Raw genomic sequence first — 21,689 nt, forward strand, 5'->3', positions numbered from 1 at the left:
CAGTGTGGCTTAGACATCTTTCTGTTACCGGATGTCCCCACCGCAGAAGAAATCTCCAACTGAATTTCACGGAAGGAGCTCCTTCGTCGCAACTTTGAAATCAAACTCTGACAAGTGGTTCTGACCAACTCACGGGTTCAAGAAATTGCTTTCTCATCCGACGGTGGATTAGCAGGTTCGGGAGGGCTGCGGGGAGCTGGGCTCCAGAGTCCTGGGTCCTTCAGACCCTTCTCTTGCCAGCTTCTCCCCGCTCCCTTCCACAGCCTCCCCGCCGGCCCCCGCCACCCCAGTCTGCCCTGGTTTGCCAATCTTCGCCACGCTGGACCACCAGGCTGAGCTGAGCTGTCTTTCCTGGTCCAGCGCCCGCTGCCTGCCCAGCAACCCTCCATCAATTGTTGCGGCACGGTGGGTGACCACCCACGGAGGTCTTCAAAGCTAATGAAATGGCTTCATTTGACCCAGATCTCTGAACCCTCCCTAAGTAGTTAAGAGAAGCACATTTTTAGTAAATGTGTTAAACTCGGCAGACCGGACCCTTGGGCGATTGGACCTTCGGCATAGCGGTCTGCTTGCACATCGAGGTGATGAACCTGGATGGACACAGGGAGTGGATGTGGGCAAGTGGGGGAGGCAGCCCAGAGCCGAAGGAGGAGGGGTTCCTCTATCCTGAGCACCGCCCTCCCCCCCACCGACTCAACCTGAAGATGTCACTCTGGTATCACTCCGGTTGTAAGACAACTTGTTATTGAGAAGAGTTCAGGCACCAAACTGTGTCACGTACATTAGACATCCCACACATTCAAGACCTTGCTGGACGGCACTGTCATTCACTCGTTCCCCCGTCTGCTTTCCTGGGAGAACCGGGGTGGAGTTACAGCTCCCAGGGAGGAGAGAGTCAGGTGTGTGGGTGCCTATCTGTCCTTCTGTAGTGGGTGCTATACGGGAGGCATAAGAAGAGGTGGGTACGGTGGCTTTGGGCAGTGTGGGATGGGGTGTCCAACCCGTTGCAGGCACAGTGAGTGGGACCCGTGCTGTTTCCATGGCACTGTTTATGTTATGGTAACTGCAGTCCAGGGTTCCAGGCTGGAGGGATGGTAGGTGATGAGGCTGGAGCTGCAGAAATGGGTTGCATCAGAAGAGTCTAGAAGCCTTCCTGGGAGGTTTGAGTAGTAGCCTGTTTCTCAACTCTATCAGACCCAACCCTCCTTTCTGTAAAACCATGTTGTAATGTCCCCCTTCACTAGCCCCAAAGAAAATCTACAAATAATAGAACGTACTTCAGTACATAAAAACTTCAGTAGAATGCTCAGTCTATAATATAAAGGAGTAATATAATGTAAGTGATTTATAATAAAATACTATGTATCTGCATCTGTAAACATCTGGGAATGGCTGTTTTCGAGGGCATAATGAAGGGGTCAAATGCTCCTGCTTGTTCAGTCACTGTGAATGTGACACTGTGGATGCAGACTGGCCGAGGGCCATTGCCATCGATGACTTCATTCTCTGAATTAGTGAAGAACCGGGTAATGTTCTGAATGAAACAAAAGCATGTCCTTCTCTTCATTTACATGGTCGTTACACCCCCACATGAGTTATTATGTGTTGAAATTGTGCAAAAACTACTTTGAGTTGACTGTTAAATGAGACAAAAGGCCCAGATAAATATAAGCTGGTTTCATAATAATCTGCGTGAACATCATGTGGGACGCCTCAGGCCTCCTGGGACCCAGGATGAGTCGTCCTCATGCAAGATTGCCCCACACATCACAGCACCCACAGCTCTGGCCCTGTCTGCTAAGTGCCCACCTTGAGAACCTCTCTGTGGGTCTGGAGGGCCAATAGAGGTCTACGGGATAGTGACATGGTCAGGCTTGGGGTGCGGCATGCCCACCCTGGCAGGTGCAGAGAGCCGGGTGGGGCCGGGGAGGACATTGGCGGCTACTGGAGTAGTCCAGAGGAGAAGTCCACGGCGGAGGGCATTGGGGGCGGGTCCCCAACTGCAGCACAGTCTGGTATACACTGTGGGCTCAACTCCCCGGACCCATGGACCATTGACAGGTGTGGTGGGGGTCAGGTAGCGGGGGGAGCAGGGGTACGATTTGGGCTCCGGCAAAAACATGGCCAATTGCTTTTGTCTACCAATCCACAGAGCCCGTCTTCTCCTGACCCTAGATCCCCACACTGGCTGTGTGTGTTACAGCCCTGATCTCGGCTTGCCCCCCGTCCCATGTCTAGGCGCCCAGCTCCACTGCCCAGGCCTGGTTCCTGGGGAAGTAAATGCAGCTGCCTCTATAACTCAGACTCAGGGCACTTTGTTTTTTATTCCTTAGGGCTGCCGGAACTACCCCATCGCCCTGTCCCTGCCCCAACCATTGAGCGCCTGTGTTTCCTCTAGGGCTGGGGTTAGTGAGGGGCGAGGACAGAGGTGATGGCCCCAGGGGTTCTCCAGCCGACTTTCCGAGCACGTAGTGCTGGGTCCTGCTGCTGGGTATCATTTCCAGGGGGATGTAGAAGACGGTCTCTGGCCCTAAATGGCACTGTTATAAACCCTTACAAAGCCAGGCCTTCTTGCTCCTGACATTTTGCCCCTGTTTCCACGTGGCAGACAGCTGTAGCCAAAAGTTATTGAAAAGCAATTTAACTCTTTCCGAAAGTATTCCAAAAAATTCCAAATAGGGATTCTATTTTAATTTTCTTTTACCAGAAGGAGAGAGAGCATGGTGGGCTCCTGAGACTTCTAACGGCCGAATGGGGGGGGGGGGGGTCGTCCTCGTTTTACACACACATGCGCGTGCAGAGACACACGCACAGGTACACACACACCGCCCCATGCACACACTTCACGGTCACGGCAGTTGGCTCTGGACATTCCCTACGTTCCCCTTCGCTACCCAGCTCCTGAGGGGTCCTGCTTCTCCCCCGCCCTGGTCACCTAACATACCTGCTCGTTTCTCTTTTTCCCAGTAAAGGGGCTCCTGGCTTTGGACAGGACATTTCCTTCCCCCTCGCCCCCGCCCCCCGCTCCAAATCTACACGACGGAGACCCAAACCAGGAAAGACCAAATTCTTCTTGGAAGGTGTGGGAGCAGAGGGGACCAGGGAGAAAGGCTGACTTTTTCACAGGTCATTCATTGAACACGGGGACATCAACATTAGCCCACGTTAGACTTCTTATCACACCATGCTTACATGTCCCCCCGCCCCCGCCCCACGCACATAGCTCTCACAGAAACAGCCACATGGGCTGTTTTCCATAATCCCCTCACCTAATTCTTTTATGGATACTCTCACACTTCTTCAATATCAAGTTCTGATATTCATAACCATGACTCTGATTAGTGCAAGACTTCAAAGCGCCTTCTGAATCATTAAAGAAAGATTAAATTACTTTCAGGATAGTTTCAGCATTAAGTGTAGCTGAGCTCATTCAGATTCTCTGAAAATTGGCAATATGATACATCGCAACTTTACACAAGCCAGAGTATTCGGATTAGACCCACCCAAAAGCTCAGCAGAGCTAGGCCATGAGTCCACAGGAACCCATAAATACACAGGCACATCTGGGCAGGAAGCAGAGCCTGAATCCCATCCAGCCAAATGCTGTCACTACCCTGTAAATCTTCCGGAAATTCAAACAGCCGTTAACGTTTGCCGACGTTGTAAGTGATGCTCTCATAATCACTGCCATCTATCTGGGCTTGGCCATGGACAGGGTCATTTGGTTAATGCAGGATTCCATCTTCATTGCTTTGTAACTAGTTTTTAATCAGCGATGATTGCTGAGCTGGGATGCTGTGGGCCAGCTCGCCTGCTCTTTCCTCAGAGAGTGCCCATAAATATGTCACAGCAATTAACCAGAGACCCGCGGGAGGGTGCCGAGGGCGGCAGGAGAGCCAGGCTGCTTGGTGCAGCCACCAGCCTCTTCCCCTCTTCAAGAGGGGCGCCCCGGCCCCCATCCACCTTTGGAGGGTTGGTGAAGGGTATCAGCAGACAAGGGATGCCCTCAAAGAAGCATCTACTCCAATTACTGCTTTTGACTTGCCCAACAGTTTAATCTCCCACAGGGTGGAGGAAATGACCAGTGGTCTGGCCACTCTGAAATCAATTCTGACCATGAAAGAAAAATGGACTGGCAAACTGGAAATAAGAATCCTGCGGGAAGCGTCTTTATAATATTGTAGGCTGTGCATAAAACGAGGCAGAGAAGGCTTAGCACGTGGAAGCATCCCTTAGAGTTGAGGGAGGCAGAGCACAAAACATTCAAAAAATAATACAAAGTCATTTCTTTATATTACATCCTCTAAAGGAGAGGATGATGTGAGAAGGTGGGAGAACGATTACAAATGCACTTCTGATTGGGCAATGTCAAATGATCCTGATGAAGAAAAGATGGGGACTGTCCCTCAAGATCCAGTGATGGCTGAACAAGTTTCCAAAAGCACCCAAACACCACATTTTTAGCAGCGATATATAAGCGCCCTTTGCTCAGCGCAACAGGTAATGCAGCTCTCTTCATTTTCTGCCAGACTGATGAATGTAGCTTTAATTTTTATTTCCTATTTTGTGATTTTGAGCATATTTTCGTATGTTGAGCCATGTGGATTGGCCCTTCCATAAATCACCTATTCCTGTCTTTTACCCATTTATCTATTGGGTTGCCTTTGGCTTGTCAATTCACAAGAGGTCTGTATATACCATGACCTTCAGCCTCTGCGTTGCAAATAATTTCCCCCCAAATCTATCATTGGTCCTACTTAAGTTTAAATTTTTTGCCATGTGAAAACTTTAAGTATTTTTTGTGTTAAAATATTTTTATAATGTTGGATTTTCTTTTTACGGCTTCTGGGTTTCTCATTTTAGCTTTTAAAAAAGCTGCTAGGGGTGCCTGGGTGGCGCAGTCGGTTAAGCGTCCGACTTCAGCCAGGTCACGATCTCGCGGTCCGTGAGTTCGAGTCCGTGAGTTCGAGCCCCGCGTCAGGCTCTGGGCTGATGGCTCAGAGCCTGGAGCCTGTTTCCGATTCAGTGTCTCCCTCTCTCTCTGCCCCTCCCCCCGTTCATGCTCTGTCTCCCTCTGTCCCAAAAATAAATAAAAACGTTGAAAAAAAAAAAAAAGCTGCTAGGTTGTACATGAATGGTGTAGATTTTCTTGCAATAATTTTATTGTTTTACATTTAAATCCTTAATCCATCTGGGATTTATTTTTATGAATAACATAGGTTGAAAGTCAACTTTTATTTTAATCTAGTTGTAAAGCCAGCTTTGCTTGTACCACATATTAAGTAATCCATCGTTTTCCCACAGAATTAAACTATTCATTACATTTATCAGACAGTATTAATTCTAATATATACCAGGATCTATTTCAAATCATTTATTCTACTCCACTGATCTATTTGACACTCTTTTTTGTTAAGTTTATTTATTTATTTTTAGTAATCTCTACACCCAACATTGAGGCTCAAACTCATGCCCCCCAGATCAAGAGTCGCATGCTCTTCTGACTGAACCAGCCAAGCACCCACTATTGGACTCTTTCTATATACTTCTGCTGCACTGAGGAGAGCAAAGTGACTTAGGGTAAGTCTTGAGATTTGGTAATACAGATACACTTAATGATCCTCTTTAATACTTTTCTTGCTACTTTGGGAGCATTTATTCTTTTAGATAACTTGAAGATTTATTTAAACAATTAAGAAAATCCATGAGAGTTTTTATTGGAATTGTGTTTCTGTGTTCTGTATGTTTTACAGTGCATATAAAATTTGGGAGCACTGACATTTTATGATTAGATCTTTCCATTCAAGAATGGGATCTTTTCTTTTTCTTCAGATCTTATTTTATGGTAATATATTTTTAGTAATATATTTTTTTAATGTTTAGTAATATATTTTTTTAATGTCTATTTATTTTTGAGAGAGACAGAGAAAGAGGACAAGTGGGGGAGGGACAGAGAGAGAGGGAGACAGAGGATCCAAAACCGGCTCTGTGCTGACAGTGGAGAGCCCAATGTGGGGCTTGAACCCATGAACCATGAGATCATGGCCTGAGCTGAAGTCAGATGCTTAATTGACTGAGCCACCCAGGCATCTTGGCCTTTAGTAATATTTTATAATTTGATTACTATAGATCCTATGCCTTTCTTATAAACTTATTCCTAAGTGTTCCCCCCCCCCCCCCACACACACACACAATTTCATTACTGGGTGTTTATCGCTGAATAGGAGGAGGTCTGGTTGGGTATATTTATCTTGTATCCGGCCACCTTATCAAAGTTTTACATCAATTCCAGTAGCAATTTTATGTATTTGTTTTTTGTTTTGTTTTGTTTTACTGAAATCTCTTGAAATTTCTAGGACTATAATCCTATCTTTGTCTTTCCTTTCAATGTTTATATTACTTCATTATCTTTTTGCTTTCTCTAACCTCTAAGACAATATTAAGTATCAAGTCATAGCAGCACCCCTACCCATTCCTTACTTTAATTGAAATAGATATTGTGTTTCACCATTTAAGATAATTGCCATTGGATTTGGTAGATAGTCTTTATAATATTGTGCATAATTGCTGTCTGTTTGACAAATATTAGCAGATTATGTTGATAGGTTTCTTGATATTGGAATATCTTACATTTTTGGAATAAGTCTGCTTGGTCATCATATGCTATACTCTTGATATATCAGTGGATTCTCTTTGCTACAGTTGTAGAATTGTAGAATTTTTGCATCTGAGCAAAGTCTGTGGATGTATTTTTGTTTTATTTCTGTATTGGGTTTTGACATCAAAGCTATGCTAGCATTATAAAATAGTGGAGCTTTCCATATTTTTCTATCATCTGGAATAGTTTAGCATTGGAATTGTCAGTTAAATAAAACTCGTTTGTAAACCCATTTGTACCAAATCCATTTTTCAGTATTAGACCTTTAATTACTCTTTCAATAGCTTTTGTGGTAATAACTTTATTCTGTTTTTCTACTTCTGATCAGTTTTGGTAATTTATATTTGCTAGGAAATTTTTTGCTTTTTCTTAATTTTTAGATTTGTTGCTCTTGGTATTCTTTTCTCATTGCTATCTGGTTTTGTCTCTTTTCTTGCTCCTTGGATTGCATATTTTTGCTCTTTCTTTTTTTATTCAGGGTGACTTGCCTATTTTATAAAAATAGTCTTTGTAAAAATTCAGCTCTTAGATCCCTTCAATGACTTTGTTGTTTTCTATTTTATAGCTTTTAGCTTCTATCAACTTCTTATCTCTATGTTTTTTAGGTGCTGTTTACCACCTTAAGATGAATAATAGATTCCTTCACTGAAAAATAATATTTTTTCCCATTGAAATCATCTAACGTTATGAATTTTTGAGCAAAGCTTTTGCTGTATGTTACAGATTCAGATACAATGTGTGATTTTGTTGCTTTCTAACTTTCCTCTTTGATCCAAGGACGTCCAGAATTGGGTTTCTTAATTTCTGTGCAGTTATAATGGTTATGATCACATTTTAATTATTTCTAATTTTATTGGATTATGATCATGGAATGTGGACTACAAAACTGCCAGTTGTTTAAATAGATATTATTAATTTTATCGGGGCGCCTGGGTGGTTCCGTTGGTTAAGTGTCCAACTCTTGATTTTGGCCCAGGTCGTGATCTCATGGTTTGTGAGTTTGAGCCCCTTGTTGGGCTCTCTGTTGGCAGTGCAGAGCCTGCTTGGGATTCTCTCTTTCTCTGCCTCTCCCCTGCTTGTGAATGCTGTATCTCCCTCTCTCTCTCTCTCTCAAAATAAATAAAAACTTAAAAAATACTAATTTTAGCTATCATTTAATTATTAATAATTACATGATTAATATTTTATTAGTTAATAAGTAAAATAAAAATTAGTTAATAGTTAATTATTTATTAGTTAATAAGGAATTAATATTATTTTGCCACACGATGGGTTGATTTTTGTATATATTCCATGGATAAATGACAAAAAATATACATTATTTAAAGATTCTATAGTCTGATGATCATTTACTAACTGCATTATACAATTCCTCTGTCTTTGTTTTTGTCTCTTATACATGTCTAGTTCTGAGAGAGGTGCATTAAAGTCTGTAATTGTATTTTAGGGCTCCTGGGTGGCTCAAGTCAGTTGAGCATCTGACTTCAGCTCAGGTCATGATCTCACAGCTCACGGGTTCGAGCCCCGCATCATCCAGCTCTGTGCTGACAGCTCACAGACTGGAGCCTGCTTCGGATTCTGTGTCTCCCTCTCTGCCCCTCCCCCACTCATGCTCTGTCTCTCTCAAAAATAAACATTACAAAAAATTTTAAGACATTGTATTTTAATTTTTATCAAGTTCTCTTTGCACTAGTAGTTTCTGATTTAAGTGTTTAGTTCTTCTGATAATTGAAGCATAGGGTTTATCACCTCTATATCCTCTTGTGTCTTTTGTCATTACAAAATATCCCGTTGAGTGCTTTAAATTCCACCCTGACCCTATTTCAATTCTTGCCCTTTGTTGTTTGTGTTTGCCTGTTTTCTCTTGCCACCCCTTTATTTGCAGCCATGTTTATCATCTAACTGTTTCTATAATAGCAGATAATTGGGTCTTGTTTTCCTAAACACACCTGTTTTGTAATGGTAGAAAATTCAATCCCTTCATATTTAGATAATGATGGATTACCTTGCTAGCTTTCCCCCTGTCCTACTTATTATGCTTGCGTTGATCTTAACATTGTTGTTTCTTGGTTTTCCTTTTCCTGGTTTTTTGCTGCTTTGTTTTCTACTTAATATTTTTAGTGTTTCTCCCTGAAAGTTTAGTTTTCTCTAGATTGATATTTTTCCGCCTCTTTTTGGGTACGTTTAGGCCTTTAGGTTAGAGCTCTTTCCCCCAACCCCAACCAGGCACACTCAACACTGATGCTGACATCCGGTCACCGGGCTTGAACCCAGCAGGAAGTCCCGGAGATGACACCGCAATTCTGCCACTGAGGACTCGTAGGACTACGGGCAAATTACCTACCCTCCCTGAACGTTAAAACTCAGTCACGCAACACGTGTGGGACTAACCAGACCATTGTGTGGCTCAGCTAGCATACAGTTGACGCCTCTATTCCCTACTCTTTCCTTGGGCTTTTGGGATGGAGCTGAGCCATGAGGATGAAGACAAACTTTTCCATGTCAGAATTCCTAAAAGGAATTTCTCGGAGCTTCCAGTGGGCTTTCATTTCTGTGGGGCAGCAGGGCTTATACTCTTCCGTCCACAAACTTAAGATACCGCAGAGGGCTGACGCTTTGCCCGTGGACATAAGAGGTGGGCCTGGAGCCTAATTCTGTCTCTAGCCCCATACAGGAAGGGACTCCTTCCATCTTCTCTTCTTGGCGCTTTGTCTACGTAGCAGCAACGTCCATTAAAATAAAGCTGGAATAAAGCAGGACGCAGGAAATTGGAGGAGGGGCCCGAGAAGGCCATCCCCTGGGGACCAAGGTTTTACCCACGGCTCTGAGGAAGCAGAGGCAGCTTCATCCCTGACAGACCTCTAGGCCTGGTTCTTTACCTCCAGAGCTTAAAGGCCAAGGAAACCCTCTGGTCAGGTCCTGTCTGGACTGCTACCACCAATCTTGGGACTTGCCCTCAACGAACCGTGTCTCAATTCTTTTCTCTTCTCTCCTCTGATAGCCAGAAGGCAGAAGTATCATAGATGATCTAGTTCTTTCTACACCTTTGATTCCCTTCATTAAGCAAGACTTTGAACTTGGGGGCAAAGGCTGGGCTTCCTAATACCCTTTCAGACTCCTACTGAGGGTCATGGAATTGGTCTTACACCCTCTCCTGTAAGTTGTTGATAACTAGCTGAGGCCTGCAACCCGGAGAGCCACTTAGCTCCTTTGACACACATCTATCATCTGGGTCCTATGATCTCGCTGGACCTTTTGTGTTTGCTCCCCGCCCACCCAAGGGTCCTGAGGTGCTCTGCAATCTGCTCTTCCCCAGCAATGCTCTCTTGTCACTTCTTAAAAATAGCTCCACCAGCTCTCTGGGGCCGGGGGAAGGGCTTCTTCATGCTTCCCTTCTAGAGGGAAGGTGTGATTATGGTGCTACCCTTCTCCCCAAACCAAACAACAGCTCTCCCCCACCCCAGCTCTCTTCTGCAAGTGAAAGAACACCAAACAACTCTGTTCAAAACAGTTTATTGTATTTTATTATTTTTTTTTTTTTTGTCAGACAAACACATTGATTTCTGGACCACAGTAGAGGATGGAAACCTTTCACAAACTTATTTATTTGAAAATACAAATATAAAATTATACTTTCCACATCTGTGATGTGAGAGACTGCCATCCACATAGTAATTTTTTACAACAGGGCTTTAAGAAAGCCACACACAAAGACCTGAAAGATGCTTGAGATATATATATATATAGATACATATATATGTATATATATAAAAAAAATACTCACTACCAAAGTTGTCATCAGTTTCATACTAAAGTATAAAAGTAAGGGTGAGGTCAGCCACAGTGCTAGGGAAAGTTTTATTTAGATACATTTATGTCCACATGAAACGCTTAGACTTGCATCCTATTACATATGGAATTCTGAGTTTACAATACACCATGAACGGCCGATCGGCTAGCCCACGCTACTCAAGAGGACACTCACAGATTCCACACAGGATGGTACAGTATGTACAGAATACAGCAGAGAGCCTTCTAGGGAGGCTCCGGAACGTCTGTCTCCCAGGCCCCCTCCCCCTCCCCCCTCGTGCCCCTGCCTCCCGGAAATGAAAGCCTGTCTGAGACAATACATTCTGATTATTTGATAGCCAAGTGTTTGAATTAAGCTTGCTTCCCCCAGAGGGGTGGGTTTTATTTATATGTTTTTGTTTGAGTTTACTTACTTTTTTTTTTTTTGGTTTAAAAAAAAAAAGAAAAGAAAACATATTACAGTATTAAAGTATTGCTTAACGTACAGCGTCTCCTTGTGTAGTGTCTGTGCCCAGGACTGGGCTGAGCTGATGATTCTGCTTTTCTGTTTAGGGTGAGGGCAGGGGGAGCCCACCAGGGTCTCTCTTCAATGTGCTTGCCAGCCTCCGTCCCTCTGCTCACTCCTGCCCCAACCTCCTTGCTTTTGTCTTCCTTGGAAGACAGCCCGGCTGGTGAAGCACATTCAAGAAAGAAAATTCTCCCCTCCCCTCCCCGCCACCCCTCCCCCCCCAGTCTCCCTCTGTCCCTGTGTGCCACTCCCAACGGATAAAGAGAAGTATGAGTTAGTGTTTCTTTTGTAAACAATTTCATATGCAATATAATACAGAAAGCATGGCTGACCTTCAATAAAAAAATGTAGTAAACTATATTGCTTTATTCTTGATTATGCTGCAGTGAGTGAATGGCAGAATGAAACAGTGTGGTGGTGGTGGTGGCTAAGTCCCTAGCCCTCGTTTGCACTAAAGATCAAAATAGGTTTTGTTTTTCTATTTGGAACCAAAAAAAAAAAAAAAAAAAAAAAAGGCCACCCCCTCCCCCCTCAAAAACAAAACAAAACAAAAAAACCCCAAAATCAAAAACAAAAAACTGAAAACAAAAACTGAACACCTTTCAGGTCATTAGAACCAACAATTACCCAATGATTTTTATACTAGTCTAGCAAGATGTGTGTAACATTCACTGGCTGTGAATTGCTGTGCAGCGAAACATCAGATTGACAGCAACAGAGCCATGCTACCTTAAAGTCCAAGCTACGAGTTCAAATTAAGATGAAGGGTATGAAGGATAGAAACGCAAAGGCCTATCGGGGCTTCGTTCGAATCAAGCCAATGAGCGACTGGGATAGAACACAAGGCTGTTTGGTTTTCCCGATGGGTGTGAGGAAGGCCACAAACCAGGGCTGAGAAAGCTCCTGGGAAGGGGACCAAAGGCTTGGTCATCCCCGTCAGCCCCATGTCCAGGTAGAACCAGGAATGGGTCCGGGAGCTAATGCCACTCCCTCCCCTCTGCTTGGGAGGAGAGGAATTCGGGGGTCCCAGGCAGATGGATCTGGAAGCCAGAAAGTCACCCGGTGGCTATTTTATGATTCCGGGGAAAAGCCATCAGCCAAGAGGGGTGCTCCCCCAGGGAAGGCGAAAAGTGGTTCCCATGTTCGCCATTGAGCTTAACGGAAACAAAGACAAGGCTGAACATCAGTGCTAAAATAATTTACAAAAATCTTCCAAAATGGACTTCTAGATGAGTGGGGGGACGAACGTGAACCTTAACCTAGGTAGCCACATTAAAACATATCAGATTTCCACGAGATTTGTGCTATGGGCTACTGGGTCTCTTCAAAAGGTATTATAAACATCTAAAACATATTCACACAGATTATCAATTTCTTCTGAGCATTCTTAAAAAAATATTTTTTTCTCTTAGTAAAATCATTTTAATATACCATGCCTCCCTCTTTTAAAAAATAAATTAAAAAAATCCAGTTTTGCATATCTAGCATTAGCATTTAAGGTAGTATGGCACACCCCTTCACAGTTGGGGGGGGGTGGGTATCTACAAAACGCCGTAGAGTCTGCCGGCATTTGAACATCATGAGACCTTGGGTTCGTTGAAACCACATCAGATCAGCAAAAATAAAATAAAAAGTTGAAATTGGAAAAACAAAATCGAAAGGAAAAAACTGCCCCAAAATTATTAGCATTTTTTTTTTCATAAATAAGAGAAAGTTCTATCCTTACTGGTCCTAAATCTGAGTAACTATGTCTAATTTTTTTTAAACCTTAATTACGTTATATCTATCAATATGTACTAGAAGAAAGAGAAGAAAAAAGGTCACTACACTAGTACCAGGACAGGACGTTTACAAGATAGCCATTTTTATACATTATTAACAGACAGTGATCAACAAAGAGTCTTCTATGAGGTGATGGGGGTTGCAGAGAAAGGAAGGGTAGTACAGTACATCACCAACATGGACAAAATAGTAATTAAATTCCCTAGTCTAGACACTGAACTTCTGGGAATTTATTGTCTTTTTTCTTGTGTGTGTGTGTGTGTGTGTGTGTGTGTGTGTGTGTTTTAATAAAACTTCTATTTTTTTTTTAATTTTATTACTTGAACAAGTTTTGATATTTTAAAAGCGCCCAGCATTTTACTTAACGTGGTTGTTTGGAAACAAAAAAAAAAAGAAAGAAAGAAAAACAAAACCAAAACAAACCCTCACCAAACAACCTAACATTTAATTGGAGAAACAAGATTTTTTTTTTTTAAAAATGTCATTGCTGTTTCATTAGAATTGAAAAAGGCTTTTTTTCTTTCCTTCCAGGTTCGCATTTTGGAGCCTTTTGTTTGAGGATGCTTTTGCCCTACCATGTCTGTGAATGTCTACATTAGTCTACTTTGTTAGTAAAATTTATAAAAATAGGAGTGCAGCAGCTCTTTATAATAAACGTCGCATTCAGTGTCTCATACTGGCTGTGCCTTAAGTACCAAATTTATAAACGTAACAATTTAAAAAATATTAATAAAACGTCAATATCACATTTTAAAAAAGAAAAAAATATATATCCACACTACAATATGTTTTAATGCCATCTATCGAGTTGTACTTCTATAGTTGCTGTTGCCGACCTATTACCAATATTAAAAAAAAGTTAAATTAAAAAATATCCTTCATCATAAGTATCTTTCCCCAACCGAGGACCATATATTATAACAGCCAAATGTCAAACATGTGCAAACAGGAAACTGTCAGTTTTTCCCACCAGTCACAGTGCAGCGATGTTTATACTTTTTATTTTTAAAATTCTGTTTACATCTACAATAAATTAAAAAAAAAATTCTTCCATAGCCTCTCTGGTGATACTTGCAGCACTGAGGTATTAAAAAAAAATATATAAACCAAAAGGTTGCTTTCCTAATTTGTAAATAGAAAGTGAATGGAGAGAAGGTTTCGTTAATGCAGGCTTCTCCGCTCCTGGCCCAGGGGGGTGGGGCCCCCCCAGAGCTGGGGGCCGGGGGGGGGGGGGTGGGGGGTGGGGGGGAAGGGAGGGGCAAAGAGAGGCAAAGTGTCCTAGGGACCTTTGGAGGTGCTGAAATGGTTGGACGATAGAAAATGATCAAATATTTAAAAATTAAGACTGAAAAAGAATGTCCCCCCACCCCTCCCCACCCAAGCCAAACAGGTGTGCTTTGAAACTTTAAATATGTTAAATATTAAAATTGTAGCTTTGTTTTTAAAAAACGTCTTGGGAAAAGCAGTTTTTCATATTTTAAATAAAAATCTAACTAGACGGTAACATTTGAAGCTGTGCACAGACGAGAGGTTAATATGCTGGTATGACACGAATACAGTTCTTAGGTCTATCACACAGACAGAAGGAGCTGAACAGTGTTCGAACTTTCCCCCGGGGTCGTCCCGGCAGCGGGGTGTCCTTCCGCCTCCGAACTGACTTGGTTACCATTCCTTCCCCTCCTTCCCACAGAGCATCGAACTGCCTGGGACCGACTCCCTCACAAAAATATTTTTGATTCTCTTTCTTAATAGTTTCTATGTAGTTAATGGAATTGTATTTACAACGTTTCTTTTTTTTTAGAATTCACAATTTCAAAAAACCTTATAATATCACCTCTTTCAACAGAAAAAAAGCACTTATAGAAAAGAAGGACACTCAAAACATCGTCGTCCTTACCTTATTGCCGAAAATAGATATACTTAGGTTAACAAAGAGACGTCACAAAAAAGAACCGCTAGAGAGTCTGTTAATTAGCTTACTACATCTCACTTCTTAGACAACGCAAAGTAGAAAGCTTATGCCCATCTCCTACTCCACACTTCACAACTTTGCTTCTGCCGGTGCACAAGCCGCACCAGAAAATCCATACAGTCTCAGAATTGGTACCAAAATATTGAGAGTCATATTACCATCTCAGCATCCTTTAAAAGTGAGAACAGAATCAAAACAAGCCAAAAAAAATTTTTTTTTTAAGAAAAAATAATACCTTAATATAACAATTATACTATGGTTAGCTTTTAACTAGATATTAAAGCTATATGACTACCGGACTAAGTCAAAATCACTACCAAATGTGATTCAAAGAGATTTAAAAGGAGAACGGGGAAGAGGGGAGAGGAAGGGGGAAACCATCAAGAAAAACAAAAAAAACAAAACAAAACCAAAATCATGGGTTATATACACATTTAAAAGCTGTTGTCATATATTACAGCAGATTCGTGAGATGATGAGATGTAGTCAACCCTCGATCCGAAGTGAGCCATCTCTGGTTGCGATGGGGAGTGAGGCTGGTGGGGGTCCAGGTCTGATGACATCACCTAAACAAAGGGCCACTCAGAAACTTCGCCCAGTCTTGCCTGGACATCCAGGTATGCTCTGCAGGGTACGCAAGGTCGGGGGCGCCCAGAGGAGAACATGAAGTGGGAAGACAGAGAAGACGTGTCAGGCAAACATACTGTTGACCCCGACTTTTTAACTAGAGCTTTCCAAGTATGACTACATTGGGCTACCAGGTAGGTTTGAACATGGCCAGGCTAACAGCTTCCCGGGGTCACAGCTTGGGAAATCTGACACCTTCGCCCCGCCTGACGCTGGCGAGCGGACAGCTTTGCCACTCATTTTGCTGGTTTGCTATTTTGCCGATTTGATACGGCGCTGTTGCATGCGTGGGGTCATGGCAGGAAACGTGGTCAGCAAATGTGGCCGCGCCGGCTGGTCAGCTACACTGGTGAATTGCAAACTGACCAGTGATGCTTTTTTTTTTTCCTGGTTAAACTTCTGGTTTTTCAAAGCTAAATGTTTAAACACCTGCAACTTTATTAGATACAGTTAGTGCCAACTAAAGATGCAAATTACAAAAAAAAAAATCTTAAAAAAATTATATTTCATATCAAGGACTCGAGGTCAGGAAAAACACACACAACAAACACCCAGCTTTGGTTATAGGACATAAAGACAGGCCCGGGACTCACAGACCTCCTGAGTCTCCCTGAACTGACTGTGAGCCTGGACCAGTCCTTTGTGGGTGGCACTCAAGGTCAGAGAACGAAACCTCCGTTAGGGACAAAGTGTGTGCTTTGGTTCAAACATGTGACTCAGTTGGCTGACTTCATCCATTTCGGAGGGGGTGGGTTTTCCCTCCACTCTCCTGGCTATGTCATCCTTCTGTGGGAAGCGGGTCCCAGAGCCAGAGGAGGGGAGGATGGGCCAGAAGCCTTGCCCTCCCCCTATTCCGACAGAAGCTTAGAGGCCCCTGGAGGGCGGGCTGTGCTGGGAAGCCCTTTGCCACCCTCATTTCCAGGAGAGGGACAGGGCAGGGCAGCCCCAGTGTGTGACCTTACAGGGACCTGCTGTGCCCGGGGGGGGGGGGGGGGGGGGGGGGGTTAACCCCTCTGTCACCTGACTCCACAAAGGGCGGAGCCACCTCCAACCCCCAGGGTCCACTTTGCTCTCAGAGGAACCTTACTTCCCCTGGGCCCCCAAACCCAGCTTAATTAGTAGTGAGTAGCTCTCCTTCAAACCGTTAGTGGCCTCTGGCTCTGGCCAGCATTGGCCGGGTCAGTGCTGGAAGGGAAGTGGAGGGAGGGGCGGGGAGAATTCACACACGGGGTTTATTTGGTTAAGAGAGGCAGTTGCATTAGTTGAGGTGATTCCTTAGCAGCAACATTAGAGAAATCCAAAAGAGATCTGTGGAGCTCAACTCAACCTGGTCCCCCCACTGAGCCCACCGTAGAGGGTCCTGGCTGATTTGGGGGCCTAGAGGGACCCTTTCTATGAGAGAGGCGTCCTACTAACTGCAAACCCATCTCCAGCCTTGTTTCTCCTATGTCCCAACTTAAGAGGCACTCTTACCCCAGCTGGGACCCATCCCCGGCCTCAGCTGTCCCCCTCCCTCTTCCAAAGAGACAGACCCATGCTTCAAGCCCCCCAGCTAACATGCTAACACAGTACCCATTTAGCGCTCATAAGAGAACCCCTCTTCCTTCTCGGTGTCCTTCCCAAGAGCAACAGATACTCCTTTTCCAGTGAGACTGTGGCAAGAGGCTCCCTCACTGACTGCCCCAACCTCCCCTTCTCCCCCACTCCGCCCCTTCCATATCCCCATCAAAGTGATTTAAAAAATGTTTAATTAACTTGAGCTCAGTTTAAAAGGTTAGGAAACTGGCAGGGATCCAAATCCACGTTACGCAGGTGATGTCGTTAATTTAATTTGCTTTTCGTGCGGTAATCTGGATAATTACTCAGTAGTTACTGGCAAAAATGTTTTCTTTTCACTAAAAGATGGAGTCTGGCTGTTTTGACTGCAGGAACCCCATCGGCTGAAGCCAGCGAGCTCCGGGAGACCGAAAGGGCCCAGGGACCTAAAAGGCCATCTCGCAGGACCCTGGAGGGGTGGGACCCTGGCCCCCTGGCCCCCTGGCCCCGCCGGGGGCCTGGCCGAAGCCCAGGGTTCTCCTGCCTCTGTCCCCTTGGGATAGGCACAGCCCCAGATCACCTTCCAGTTTCCTACACTCTTGATCGTATTTCAAGACGGAGAAAGATGAGGGGTGGGGAAGATAAAGAAAAGGAACCGAAATTTCGAACCAAATCAAGAAGGAAAAAAAAAAAAAAAGGTGGGGGCCACGATTAAAGCTGGAGAAAGGGATGAGAGAGTAAAAGACTGGAGATTTTGCCCCCACCCCCCTGAAAAGGGGTCGGGGAAGAGAGAGAGGTGCGGGCGCGATGAGACCAGGCGCGCGCGTACTTGCACGCCCGTGCGCGTACACGTACGCCACGCCCGGCGGGGCGGAGACACATGGCAGGGAAGGTAATACCTCAGAGTGGGATGGCAACAGAAGCACCTGCTCAATGGTATCCATTTGTAAAGGCCGTTGCAATCAAAGGTCCCTAAAATTGCACAATTGTTAAGGTCATCAGCACGCTATACACGGGAACAGATTGTCATATTCGGGGAAAGGAAATTATTTCTAGGACTAGACTGTGGTTGCCAGCATGAATATGTAATTCTGAGACACCGCGCCACCAGGGGCCGGGAGGCCATCCTTCCCCGCTCCAAGCCCTCTGGCCCCCACTCCCCACCTCCAGCCTGTGTGCTCACCCCAGGGGGGAAATCGAGAGCCAGATTCACGGGGGCTGCGTGGGTGATGGGGAAGGGAAGTCTGTGCCCGAAATGACGGGCGCTGCTGCCCTGAACCCCGGAGGGCAAAGATAACAGTGTCTCTGCCCCGCGGTCCCAACAGCTCCAGCTGGGGAGAGAGCAAGCCCTGCGCAGACACAACGTGATGCCACACGTGGTTATTTCCGAGAAGCATCAACAGGACACAGGTCAAAAGACCCAGGTTTTCCAGAACAAATAGGGTCTGTGTTTCTGTGAGCTGAAAACGGAAATGAGTTGTGCTCTACACATGGTGACAGGCGGTCTCCCGAATTGATGCGGCTCTACCCCGAATAATCATACTCTCGAGTTGGTGCCTTGGCTCATCCGGGGGGGCTGACCCTTGGGGCCGCTGGCTTATGTGATACTGGCTTGGGAAGAAAGGGACAAGGACCCAAACTGCATGGGCCAGGGGTGGTGGCAAAGGGAGTGTGTGTGTGTGTGTGTGTGTGTATGTGTGTGTGTGTGTATGTGAGACAGTATGTATGAAAGGAAGAGAGAGAGAAAGGGCATGTGTGTGTGTGAGAGAGAGAATGTGACAGAGTATGTGTGAGGGTATGTGTAAGAGAGAGGAAGAGAGAGTTTCTATGAGACAGAGGAAGAGAGAGTTTCTGTGAGAGAGAGGAAGAGAGAGAGGGTGAGTGTGTGTGTGTGTGTGTGTATGTGAGAGAGACAGAGAGAGAGAGAGAGAGAATGTGAGAGAGAGCAAGTGTGTGTGTGTGTGTGTGTGTGTGTATGTGAGACAGTATGTATGGAAGGAAGAGAGAGAGAAAGGGCATGTGTGTGTGTGAGAGAGAGAATGTGACAGAGTATGTGTGAGGGTATGTGTAAGAGAGAGAGAGGAAGAGAGAGTTTCTATGAGAGAGAGTTTCTGTGAGAGAGAGGAAGAGAGAGAGGGTGAGTGTGTGTGTGTGTGTGTGTGTGTGTGTGAGAGAGAGAGAGAGAGTACGTGTAAAAGACAGCGAGAAAGAGAGAGTATGCATGAGAGAGAGAGAAAGAGAGAGAGACAGAAAGAGGGCGAGTATGTGTGTGAGAGAGAAAGAGAGAGGGGGGAGAGTGTGTGTGTGTGTGCATGGGAGAGAGAGGGAGAGGGAGTGTGTATGTGTGAGAGTGTGTGTGCATGTGTAAGACAGCTTGTGAGACGAAGTGTGTGTGTATGCATGTGCTAAGAGTGTGTGTGCGCACCCGGGCGTGTGCCCGTGTGTGTAGGTGTGTGTGGTTTCCAGTGCCGTGGTGGGATGCAGGGAACGGTGGTGACCTGGTGCCCCAGACTGTCTGCACTTGCTGTGTTCTCTCCAGCTCAGCCCTGAGGCTGGGTTTTCCTGACAGGGACAGGACCTGGCACAGCAGACACTCCCATCTTAGCCCCAAACCAAAATGCCTCCAAAATGCTGAAGTTGGCTAGGACGGAGGGTGGCCGAATTTCTGTTTCCCCAATGGAAGGGACAGCGAGCGAGTGGGCTCAGGCACATTCATGCTCACACACACCAGGAGGGGGAAGAACAATACAAATCTGAAAACAGCATGCAAATCTGTTAAGCAAATTTCCATTGCCTGGATTAGTTAGATTATAGAACCACAGAGCATTACAAATATCAAATGCATTTGGCCTTTGCGGGGCTGCAGCTAAGGAACGCAATTGGGAACTTACTTGGAACCTGGAAACTGTAAGAAACATTAGCCAAGGAGACCACCTGGGAGGGAGCCTGAACCCCACACTGTGTCCCAGGGCCAAGCGCTGCCTCTGGACCTCAGGCCCGGGGGACTCTGCCCACCAAGGCTGCTGTCCTGAGGTGGGGCGGGGGGTGGTCCCCAAGCTCTGAAGTCCCACGGCCTTCATGGCAGTCTCCAGAAGGCAGGGATCAAGCAGGGGGCTGATACCGAGGACCTGTTATGTGCTAGCAGGTGACACATCCTATTTCCATGAATTCTCACACAATCTTTTGAGGGAGGCATACTTATTGTCATTTTGTAGCCAGGGACGTGAAGTTTGTATATGGACTGGAGGTGACGGAGTGGGGATCTGAACCTGACCTTGCCCGTGTGCTCCTTCCGTGCCATCATCGCATGGCCGCATGCCGGCTGCTCAGGAAAAAGCTAAACGGAGGAGCTTCAGCCCTAGGTGGCTGGTGCAGTGTGGACGGGGACCCGCTGCCCTCTCCTCAGCCCCCAACCCTGGGCTCTTCTGGTACACTCTCCCATGGGAGACAGGTGGGAAGGAGGAGGCAGGAGGGCAGGGGAGGCGGGTACTTACAGCTATGCCGTGGCCGAAGCCCGAGCCCGGCTGTGGGCTGGCCGCGCTTATGTAATTCCCCACTCCGGAGTCCTGGCTGGCAGGGCCGTACAGATCGGCGACAGGTCCTGGGCTGTTGGCCCCCGGGAAGCCTCCGGGCCGCGCGGGGTTGGAGCCTGCCGGGGAAGCGGGCGCGCCAAAATTCGGTTGAGCACTGTAGCTATTCAGGACTGGTGTGCAGAGAATAGAGCTGGGTATGAGGCCAGAAGCCAGGCATGCACCGGTCATTACAAGCCAAACACTCGAGAAAAACAGCTGAGGCCCAACTTCTAACACTCAACCAAGGCCATGCGAAAACATTAGCAGGGACTCAAGAATACTCAGCCCAGGCTACTACTAAGAAGCTCGGAGCTCCAAAAATAGAGAGAATAAAAAAACAATCATTCAACACACTACGGCAACCAACCCGAGGTGCTTCACTGCCCACCAAATTATCACAATAGAAATAGAGATATATATGGAAGAGAGAGAGGAAAAGAGAGAGAGAGATTTTTTTTTTTTTCACATCTGAATTGGTGCTCATGCAGTCTTGTCTAGATCTGGGCACGTTGAGACAGCATTCACATCCCATGCAAACTACAAAGGAACTAGTTTTAGACTACACATTGTGTTAATATTGATATTAAAACGTGACAGGAAACAAAGCAATTTGTGTCCAGGAAAAAAAAAAATCGTTGGGGAAGGGATTTAAAATTTTTGTTTGTTTGTTTTACTTTTTCTTATTTGTTTGTTTTTGGATCCATTAAATGACAAATTTGTATTTTTTTTTTTTTAAAGACAAAAGAAGATCTCCATTCTCCAGCCCCCCCCACCACTTCCCCCCTCCCCACTGGCTACCTCCTCCCCCCCACCCCCCATTCATAGCCCGGTATGAAAGTCGTCAATACTGAACGTGGTCGGAGGATGGGGTATGTCATGGAAAATTTGGGCATCTTGACATAACCGTAATGATGGTGGCAGGGGTCCCCTTCGGGGGTGGAGAGCAGGGGATGGAGGGAGGGGGTGGGGTGGGGGTGGCGAAATCTGGAGGCTGGGGCCGAAGCTGGGTGAATGCCAATGGTTCTACAGGACACCCACACACTCACCTCCTGCAGTAGAAGGAAAGGGGGGGTTTTAACTTTTTTTTCCTTTTGTTTAAAAAAAAAAAAAAGACAAAGAAGTATGAATGCAGAGCATACTGACTGAACCAATTCACAGCTAGAGCACATCGGACCGAAATGCCTCTTTGTTTGTTATCCTCATATAAACTCAGACTGAGACCAA

At 45.4% G+C, this 21,689-nt stretch overlaps 1 protein-coding gene across 10 annotated transcripts in view; it reads right to left on the bottom strand.

The window, feature by feature from the left end:
• Positions 1–10,243: 10,243 nt before the first annotated feature.
• The window catches only part of MSI2 (musashi RNA binding protein 2), a 393,915-nt gene continuing 382,469 nt past the window's right edge, over positions 10,244–21,689 (bottom strand). For 3 of the 10 annotated variants that reach the window (XM_086686887.1, XM_086686878.1, XM_086686880.1), the window contains 3 exons: positions 20,388–20,596; positions 17,793–17,865; positions 10,244–15,354 (listed from right to left, as the gene is read on the bottom strand). In XM_086686887.1, the coding sequence (XP_086543013.1) occupies positions 17,824–17,865; positions 20,388–20,596 (251 nt within the window). In that variant the 3' untranslated portion in view covers positions 10,244–15,354; positions 17,793–17,823. The remainder of the gene's footprint in view (positions 15,355–17,792; positions 17,866–20,387; positions 20,597–21,689) is intronic. The other 7 variants (XM_086686881.1, XM_086686882.1, XR_015244052.1 and 4 more) reach the window with 5 other exon arrangements.

The sequence above is a fragment of the Puma concolor genome, chromosome E1 (genome assembly GCF_028749965.1).
Source record: "Puma concolor isolate L17-30 chromosome E1, mPumCon1.1.hap2, whole genome shotgun sequence".
Lineage (NCBI taxonomy): Eukaryota > Metazoa > Chordata > Mammalia > Carnivora > Felidae > Puma > Puma concolor.